The 10,492-nt window shown below is 40.9% G+C and overlaps 1 protein-coding gene and 1 long non-coding RNA gene across 2 annotated transcripts in view; both read left to right on the top strand.

Annotated features, from left to right (window-relative positions):
* Nucleotides 1-2,842: 2,842 nt before the first annotated feature.
* On the top strand, nt 2,843-5,188 carry LOC308098527. Its single transcript, XR_013934301.1, has 3 exons — nt 2,843-2,952; nt 4,327-4,493; nt 5,144-5,188. It is a non-coding gene; the product is annotated as an uncharacterized lncRNA (long non-coding RNA).
* A 603-nt stretch (nt 5,189-5,791) lies between these two features.
* Nucleotides 5,792-10,492, top strand: part of LOC308099666 (5-hydroxytryptamine receptor 3C-like) — a gene marked incomplete at its 3' end in the record, with an annotated part of 7,309 nt that continues 2,608 nt past the window's right edge. The window contains exons 1-4 of the mRNA XM_080448400.1: nt 5,792-5,896; nt 7,705-7,877; nt 8,263-8,423; nt 9,941-10,151. Coding sequence (XP_080304526.1) covers nt 5,880-5,896; nt 7,705-7,877; nt 8,263-8,423; nt 9,941-10,151 — 562 coding nt within the window. The 5' untranslated portion in view covers nt 5,792-5,879. The remainder of the gene's footprint in view (nt 5,897-7,704; nt 7,878-8,262; nt 8,424-9,940; nt 10,152-10,492) is intronic.

The following is a 10,492-nucleotide window of genomic DNA, read 5'->3' as shown; positions in this document are numbered from 1 at the left end:
TAAGGGGTCTATTGTTTGCTTCAAGTGCTTTGTAGGTGCATACCATCATCTACACCAGAGTGTGCCACGGTCGGACTGTAGTCTGACGTCACCGTCCTGCATCGTCCATTTTGTTTTCGAGTTGGTGTGAATTATGACTATAATATAACTACATTTTTGATTATGTAAATGAAAAAGCGATGTATTTTTCTTTTCTTTTTGAAATGCCATAGAATGACAATGACATTAAGAGTTTAGATGAAAGTGCCAATTGGACAATTGCATAAATGCTTTTATCCATGAGTCAAAGAAACGTATATCCTATTTCTTTTAAAGCATTTCTGTTAATGCATAAAACATTTTGAATATGCCTGTTGATTAGGGTTTCCCAACACTTTCATCTCAAGACCCAGAAGATACATTTGGTGTCTCCCCTGGACCCACATCACAAAAATAGATGATTAATTAACCACTTAAGCCCTATTTCAAAAAAAGGTTGAAAACTAATATCTGCTTTTTTAAGGATCTCTTTTTTAGAAAATCTCTGAAATTCTTGAAAATGTTTAGAACATTTCAGGGAAATTTCGGTTTTTTTAATCTTTCGAAATAATAACAATTTTGTAGGAAACAAGACCCAAAAATGTGTTCTGATTTACATTTTGGAAAACTCTGCTGTAGAGGGCCTCAGTGCTGTAGTGCAGTACAAGCCTGTATAGTAGCCTGACGTACAGCATTCAAGATGTATTAAAACTAGGGTGATGACCTTTGGGATCCATGCCCCTCCGGTTATGTACCGTTGAACCTAATGCTTGTAGATCGGCAATTTTTACTGTTTTTTAAAAAGGGCATTACTGTAGGTAAAGGGCATGTCCAGTATCTTACAATAAATGCCCCAAATCTCTGTACGTCTGTGTGTCCTTCCGTCTGTGTGTCTGTCTGTCTGTCTGTCTGTCTGTCTGTCTGTCTGTCTGTCTGTCTGTCTGTCTGTCTGTCTGTCTGTCTGTCTGTCTGTCTGTCTGTCTGTCTGTCTGTCTGTCTGTCTGTCTGTCTGTCTGTCTGCATGCCCGTCTGTCTGTCCGTCTGTAGTTCACATATCTCGAGAAATGGCCAAATTTGGCACATTGCAACATGCATGCCCATGTAGTAGTAGATTTAAATCGAACTGTGTCAGTTGTGGGTTGCAGATGGCAGGACACAAGGAAACTGTTGGGTAAATAATGTTTCCATATGAAAAAGGTAGTGGACGCACATCCGTGGCCCAGGTGCTAGACAAACAAAGTATCATGAAAGAAAGAATAGAGTCTGCACACTGGTAAAGTTGCAAAAAGCTCCACTTGGTAATTTATTCCTCGTCAACGTTTCGGGCTGATCAGGACATATATATGTCCTGATGGAGGTCTGAACAGGCCGAAACGTTGACGAGCAATAAATTACCAAGTGGAGCTTTTTGCAACTTTACCAGTGTGCAGACTCTAAATAATGTTTCAATGACATGGTTCAATGTGTAGCTTTTGTGGCATTGTCACATGACTCATGACATAATTGTCTCCGCCAGGCGGATTGTTTCAGTCTGTCCGTCTGTCCGTCTGTCCGTCTGTCCGTCTGTCCGTCTGTCCGTCTGTCCGTCTGTCCGTCTGTCCGTCCGTCTGTGGACAGCTAATCTCTGGCTCCGTTGGCTTGATGACATGGGCCTGTTATAGCGCCACCAGGAGGCCACTTTTTAAGTGGATCTGTTACTTTTTGAGTAACAGATCCATCAAGACGGATCTGTTAGATTTTTCATATTCCATCCTCATTGGCTAAGATTGACATTGACAGTTTGCAGGAGTGGGCCGTTTTGAACAAAATGTTGCAAATCATGAACGCAGTGTCCGATTGCAGTGAAACTTTGCACGCACATTCGCACTACGTTGAGGAACAAATGCCACCCTTTTAACATTGGCCTGTTATAGCGCCACCAGGAGGTCTAATTTAGCAAAAAAAAAAATTTACAAAATGCCTCAAAACATGAATGCAGTGTCCGATTGTCGTGCAAGGCCTCAGAAGAAATGGCACCCTTTTCACATTAGCCTATTGTAGCGCAACCAGGAGACCACAATAACTTACCTGACCTGGCGGAGACCTGTGCTCCGAGGAGCACTTTTGTACTTTGTACTTAATTTGGTGGAAAACATGTTTCTGCAACAAACAGTGACATTTGTAACATTATTTTGTGACAAGATTAGCTGCGCACACACAGGCGGATGGACGGACACACACACACACACACACACACACACACACACACACACACACACACACACACACACACACACACACACACACACACACACACACACACACACACACACACACACACGGACACAGTTTAAAACAGGGATGAAAACATAGTTCTCCCCACTATCTTTACTGCGAAGCTTATTAGAGTCCGCCTGCGTGTGTGAGAGCAGTGCAGTGATTATTGAGACAGGCTATTTGCTCAGCTGACGAGCAGGTATCATTATTACGGTACCATCCATCCAACAACAACAAAAGACAAGACGGCAGTCGTATGTGTGCACAGTCAATATACAGAACATTAAACAAGCTCAATAAATTATCATACACATAAATGTGAGCTTGTTAGAGAAAAGATGATGATTTTGTGATGAGCTTGCTGAGCAAATATTATGATTATATTTTGGTTGGGTGCCAACTTGCAGCAGGCAATATATATACACAGTAAATGACAGGCGGACATCAGTCACTACATGACTAGGTCTAGGGTACAGCAAAACAAGTCAAACAAAAGTTTTTTTTATGCTGAGAGAGAGACAGTGTAGGAGACAAACAGTAGGACAACTGAGAGGGAGAAAGTGTTGGAGAGAAAGACAGGACAGCTTAGAGGAGTACGTAATAAATGATCTTTAACCAAAATGCCATGGATGGACAGGACAATGAGCATCTGCAGTCTTTGTGCTCTAACTCTGCTGGGTGAGTTGGGATTCAGGTACTTTCCGTCTTCCTGAGGATAATTAACATTCATTTATAAACAAAACATTTTCATGTCAAGGACCCCCAAATTTATAGTTATTTGGCCGCAGACCCACAAGATTTTACGTCAGTGAAAGTGTTGACATTTAAAGTGGTTAATCTGATTTTGATGCTCTAGCAATTTTTTTGTGGGGGGCCCCTGGGAACCCCCTCAACAACCACTCCTTGGACCCCACTTTGAGAACCACTGTCCTAGAGTCTGCCGACATAATGTTGAAATCACACACAATTCTTGTCTAGTCATGACTTAAAGGAGTAGTTCACCCAAAAAATGACTTATTGACTCCGCCAGGCCGAAAGGCATGGCGAGAGAGTATGTTTTACCCCCTGTCCGTCCGTACGTCCGTCCGTGTGTCCGTCCGTCCGTGTGTCCGTCCGTCCGTGTGTCCGTCCTGTCCGTCCGTTAGCAGCTAATCTCTGGCACCGTTGGCCCGGCCGCTGCGAAACTGTGCACGCACACTCCCTGGATGCCAACTCAGAACCTCTCTTTTCAGATTGGCCTGTTATAGCGCCACCAGGAGGCCGATATGTGCAAAACACATTTATTGATACTACTCCTACAGATTTTGTCCAAACATCACACAAATCGGTACACAGTATCTCTATAGTCATGTGATCAACACGGATGTATCCGATTTCCCATATTCCATCCTGATTGCCTAAGATTGGCTTCCAAAGTTTGCAGGATTGTTCCGTTTTGAACAAAATGCCTCAAATCATGAACGCAGCTTGCGATTTCCGTGAAATTTCACACGCACATTTCTATTAGGCCGACGAAGAAATGCCACCCTTTTCACATTGGCCTGTTATAGCGCCACCAGCAGGTCTAATTTTGCAAACATATTTTTGGAACAAAATGCCTCAAATCATGAATGCAGTGTCCGATTGCAGTGAAAAGCCCTTGAACAAATGGCACCCTTTTCAAATTGGCCTATTATAGCGCCACCAGGAGGCCACAATAATGTACCTGACCTGGCGGAGACCTGTTCTCCAAGGAGCACTTTTTCTAGTTTTCTATCAATTACACACCCCCTGAAGCATTGAATTCATGGAGTTTTATTTTTTATTTTTTTTGCATTCCTAAGCTAATACTTTTATGACCGGCGGTCTCTCCGGTAGGAGACTCAAAGTAGACTCTTTGAGTCTCCTACCGGACACATTAGCATCTTCCCGCCGGTCATCAAATTATTGGCTTAGAAATGCAAAAAAAAAAATTCAGTGCTTCATGGGGTGTGTAATTGATAGAAAATAAGTCATTTTTTCGGTGAACTACTCCTTTAAGGAGTATAAAACGGGACCTGTTCTTTCTATCAGGGGGTGTCTTGGCAACACAGGAGAGTGTGTGCTCATATCACGCTGTGCTCAGCCACCTCAATCTGGAACAAAGAAGCGCTGCGCTCGCAGAACTGCGGCCTGTAAAGAACTTCACTCAGCCCACGCATGTGTTAGTGGACATGCTCCTCAATGGTATCCTGGATGTGGTGAGTCTACCCAGCTTCACTGGACAGGGCTTGTCTCATGCATGTGGAATGTCAGGTGGGAGGGGATTAACTGTATAACATTTGAATCTAAATAATGACACATGTTGAACATATACTCTAGTTAAAAGTGCTGTGAGTGATTATAATAATAATAATAATAATAATAATAATAATAATAATAATAATAATAATAATAATAATAATTATTATTATTATTATTTTGGTTAAAATAAGTGCTAAATAGCTCTATATTCTGATAGAAATCATTGAGTGTTTGTTAAATGACAGACATTTCCCCATTCCCTTAGCTCTTTAGTAAACAGTAATATTATCCTTTCAGGAGACAGATCTCATACAGGGTACAGGATAAACAAATTAAATTAGAATACGGGTGGGAATAAGTGGGGATTTATGTGTTGTTGGTTTACTATATCTTACTTGTATATTATGTTTGTTAGCTGTGTCTTATGTGTGTTATATAATTATTATTTGACAAATTGCTTAATACAAAATATAAAAAAATATTCCTTGGCCACAAATATATAAATGATTACATGAGATCACGGAAATGCCCAACATTCTGTTAGGCATTTTCATGATCTCATGGTACCGTATGACAGTGTCTAAATTAAATAAGTATGTGATTGCAGAACGAGAGGACTCAGACCTTCAGCTGCTTTGTCACAGTTTCAATAGTAAGTGTGTGCGTAGTGTAGAAATGAACAAACAAGAAGCCAGATGTTTTTGCCATATCCTAGCCAAGTGTAATTGTTTTTGGACGGCCCCAATTGCACTTTGTTTTGTTTTATTTCTTGTAGTAGTATGTATGTATGTATGTTATGCAAGGATAATGCAAAATCAGTGGTGGAAGTTTACTATGTGCATTTATTAAAGTATTATACCTAATTGCAGTTTTGAGGTGCTTTTTTGAGTATTTCAGGTTTTTGATACTTTTACTACCGCTACTATTATTTGAAAGCTTAAGTTACTATTTACTTTGAAGATTTAGATTATTCATATAAGACATACATTAAGGGATACATGCTAACCCAGCAGCACATAAAGTCATTAACATCAGGCCCACCTTTACCAGCTGAAACATTAAAGTGATGAACACATTAATGCATTACTAATTACAAACTAATAGTATGATTGTCAAAGTGAACATTCTGCATAATGAGTACTTTTGTGTTTGGTACTGTAAGTATATTTTAATACCGATACTTTTGTATTTTCACTCAAGTGAAAGTACTTCTTCCACCATTACTTAAAAGTATTGTTGTCTTCACACAGACCTGGTTCAATGACTTCTTACAATGGGACCCTGATGACTTCTGTGGAATCGGACACATCCATGTCCAAAGGGAAAAGCTCTGGATACCAGACATGTTCATTGTTGAGAAGTGAGTATCATAGTTCTAGCTCCATTATTGTTTTGTCCGCGTATGCATGTGTGTGTGTGTGCGTGTGCGTGTGCGTGTGCGTGTGCGTGTGCGTGTGCGTGTGTGTGTGTGTGTGTGTGTGTGCGTGTGTGTGTGTGTGTGCGTATGTGTGTGTGTGTGTGTGTGTGTGTGCACGTGCTCGCGTGTGTGTTCAAGAAGACAAATGTCCTCTTGGACTCATGGATGAACTGATTAGAAGTAGGTGGTCAAAGGTCGCTGTGACCTCACAAACACGTTCATTACATTCCCTCAAAGTCTTCATTAACTACATACAGTACTAATTATATGAGTCAGACTGTAATGGAACATGGTTGGTGGATGCATACAACCGCTACGCATTTTTTCCAGTTTTATTATCAGGGGTGGGCAACTTTGATGATGGAGAGGGCCACTATATTTTAACTTTTGTTGTAAATTAATGCCGTACTCTCCTGTCATTCTATATGTCACACAAAAGTAGTAAAAATAGCTGATCTACAAGCTCAAAACGTGTCACGTGTCAAAAGTAACATTTTTATTTAATATCAAATGCATTTAGTTATTATACTTAAGTTAACTTTATGAACTTAAACACAAATGCATTGGACATAAAAAAGTCATTAAACTAATAATATAGACTAGCAATTAAAGCGGTTCATGATTGCATGTTTGGAATTGGAACAGCTGAAATCAATATATCAGTATTAACCTGCGGGCCGCATTAAATGAAGGTGAGGGCCGCATGTGGCCCCCGGGCCGCCAGTTGCCCATACATGTTTTATATCAAAGTTATATGCCTTTAATTGCATTACATGACCTAGATACTAAACTTATCACACAACATGCCTTGTTGTAGTGCAGTGGCAATACGCAGGACAATTGAATGGTTAAAAGCAACAATCAAATGTTTGGCTAGAAGTAATACGGGATAACAGTCTTTATACTGTACCGTGTTTGTTTATTACATAATGGTCTATTGCTGCAGGTATGTACAGTATGTCCACTGATCCATTGATTTGACTATCAATCTAGTGTTAGATTGCCATCAGGTCTCGTCTTTCCCTTTCAAACCACAATGAATGGAGTCCTGTCCTATTGTATACAGTACATGTGTGTTTACAGTTGTTCTCCCTCTGAAGATGAATTACATTCAAGTCAAGTCAAGTGAGAAGTCTTTCATCCCTGTGGGCACAGATTGTTGTCCTTCCTGTAGGCTGACATGCGGTTCATGTTCAACACGCATAAAGGCCAATGACAGGATAAATACCTTTTGTTTGCACTGTAGTCCAGTGCTTCCCAATCCTTTCTGGATCCAGGCCCACTTAAGCACTGACCTCTGTGTTATGTGGACAGATGGGTGTACATTTTCAGAGCATGTTTATTTTAATGACCAATCAATCGATCGTGTTCTAGCTTGGATCAATGGATTATCATATTATAGGGTACTTTAAGTTCCTGCTTATCGGTATTACAATGAAAACACATTTTTCAGGGTTAAAGAAAAAGTACAATGACATTATTTTTATTAACCCATTAAGACCTGAGGGCGATTCGACAAATGCCTTCTAAATCAGATTTCAAGATTTAAAAAAAAATGTTCAAATGAACAGCCAACGCTAAATCTGAAAAGCCAATCTAAAGTGAAAATCACACAGATGCTTTCCCGGTCTTAATGGGTTAATATTATCATTCAAATCTTAGCGTTTGTACAAATTATTCTGGGGCCCACTTGCTATCGTGGCCCACCAGTTGTCATTTTCTCGTGGCTGTGTCCTCCTCCCTACCTATAGCATTGCTGATATCCACGGCTCCAGATACAACCAGTACGCCCTTCTGGTCCGGACCGGCCTGACTCAAGTGGTGGATCGATTCCCACTGACCGCCAGGTGCAAGATGGAGCTCTACAGGTTCCCGTTTGACACCCAGACGTGCGATATCACCTTTCAGTCCATCTTAAACAGAGGTAGCGTTGTGTCCTCTCTCCTCAGAATTTTTCGTAACCCACTTCAGCACGATATACTTTGTTGTACAACTAATAGTGAAAATAGCGGAGCTACAAGCTCACAACGTGTCGTGGCGCAACATGTTGTGAGCTTGCAGATGGGCCCTAGTAAGCTATAGAGCTCTTTTGAATCTGGTCAATTGTAAATATAGGTGGTTATAGTGGTTAATTACATTGATAAATTGTGATAAATTGTGATATGATCAAACATAAATATCAAACATAATCAGAGAAGGCTGAATATCCTCACAGGAAGTGTATTATTTACTTCAGTCTGACCAGAAGCTCAAAAGCAGAGGCATGACCCCCCTCCCAGCAAATCCAACTCTGCTCTTTTTCATGTCAGATCTAGAAATAACGCTGGGGACCTACTTTGACCAGGACGAAATGAAGAAGCACACTGAAGACATCTTGACGTCACTAGAAGAATGGGACATGGTGGACATTAACATGACTGTGGGGAAGTACAACATAGGTTCATTAGTCTGGGACCAGCTGAAGTATACCGTAAGCCAGTGTTTCCCAAACTGGGGGTCGTTGTTTTTTTTTTAGGGGCGGGGGGGGGTCCCCAGATGATTAGCTTAATGTGCAACATTGTTTTCTCACTCAACAGTACATGTTCATTAGCCTGAGACCAGCTAAAGTATACCGTAAGCAAGTGTTTCCCATATTGGGGGTCATTGTTTTTTTTTTGGGGGGTGATTAGATGATTAGCTGCGCAATGTGCAACATTGTTTTCTCACTCAACAGTAAAGAAAACAACAACATACAGTGTATACAGGTTATCTACACCTTTCTAAAGTTACAATTTAACAACTTTTGAGGCCTTTTTATACCAAATTGGCCAAATTGTCAAATATTACATGAGAAAGAGGCAATCATTGTGAAAATAGCCGATCTACAAGCTCACAACGCCCCATTTGAGATATTTTTTACATACATGGAACCCCAATATACACTGAAAATGTACAAATTTGATCCATTTGTACACTGGGTTGTAGACCCCTAATGGCCCATTTGGTTTCTCACTGATTAATACTGATATATTATTGGTTTCAGCTGTTCCAATTCCAAATGTGCAAGTTTACATGATCCGTTTTAATTACTACAGTCCATTGTATTAAATTTCACTGTTTGTCCAATTTATTTGTAATGAAGTTCATCAAGCATCAAGTATACATATTACCACATTGAGTGATGGGGCTTATGCTGCGTTCACACGGGCAGATTAAAAGATACAAAATAACAATAAACAGCATCTTTGTCGCTGTGTTGCTTTGTATCTGTGTTGCTCAACGCGGTCGTTGACGTCATCAAACATGCGGACATCGGAGCTACTGTACAGTTGTAGCTTTGTATCTGGAAGTTGAGTCCAGCTCAACTTAAATTAGTAGCTTTGCATCTTTGTCGCTAGAGCTACAGCTACAAACGTCGGATGTATCTTTGTATCTTCATGTCGCTGGTTTCCATTGAAAATGAATGGTAACATGTATCTTTTAATCTTCCCGTGTGAACGCAACATTACAGTATACTACTGGTGAGAGTGCAGGTACACAATGTGCCCTCCTGGAGTGAATGTGGAAATGTTGTGGCACTCTCCGTCATCAAAGTTGCCCAACCCTGCTATAGAGTATTTGTTTTTCAGTAAACATGAAATAAATGTTTGGGTCAGGATACCAATGTCATCCAATCAGGAGACCAAACAAGAACCATACAAGGATCATGTATCGGTTGTTCCTGTTCCAATTATGTCTGCTCATTTCTTTGGTTCAGCAATTCCAATTTCACTTATTTATCCTCTATCCTGCATGAGTTATCTGTCCTTTTTGGACAAAAATTGCTATTCTGACCTGAAAACTATACTGAACTAACACTCAACAATGATTGCTATCAGAATGTAGAGCTATTTAACGCTTGTTATAAGACAAATCACAAGATAACACATGTGACGCTCTCCATGCAGTATGGAGTAACGTCACGATTCACCTGCTTTGCCTTTTCTTTCCTGTTGCGTTCTCCCTTAGATCAAACTTAAGCGCAGGCCATTGCTGTACATCATAAACCTGGTGATACCCGTCACCTTTCTGCTGTTCCTGGATGTGGCTTCCTTCTTCATCGACGAGGCCAGAGGAGAGAAACTGGGCTTCAAAGTCACCATCCTGCTGTCCATCTCTGTCTTGCTGCTGATTCTGAAAGACCTCCTGCCCTCCACGGCCAACCATCTGCCACTGATAGGTGAGGACACTGGAAACATTTAGTATATACTGTAAAATACTCTACTCATACTGTGTATCATTCAGTTTCGTAGTCTCACCAGACACCCAGGCCCACTGGAGCAATTTGTGTGTGTGTGTGTGTGTGTGTGTGTGTGTGTGTGTGTGTGTGTGTGTGTGTGTGTGTGTGTGTGTGTGTGTGTGTGTGTGTGTGTGTGTGTGTGTGTGTGTGTGTGTGCGCGTGCGTGCGTGTGTGCGTGCGTGCGTGCGTGCGTGTGGGAAGGGGGCAGTGGACAAATTACATCACGAGTCATGACAATATATATATCAATGAACCAGTTGCACACAACGTTAACCATTGTC

This window comes from Gymnoscopelus braueri (genome assembly GCF_963280865.1).
Source record: "Gymnoscopelus braueri genome assembly, chromosome: 13".
NCBI classification, from domain to species: Eukaryota; Metazoa; Chordata; class Actinopteri; order Myctophiformes; family Myctophidae; genus Gymnoscopelus; species Gymnoscopelus braueri.
The sequence above is the reverse complement of the archived record's forward strand: the minus strand, read 5'-3'. Positions and strand labels throughout refer to the sequence as shown.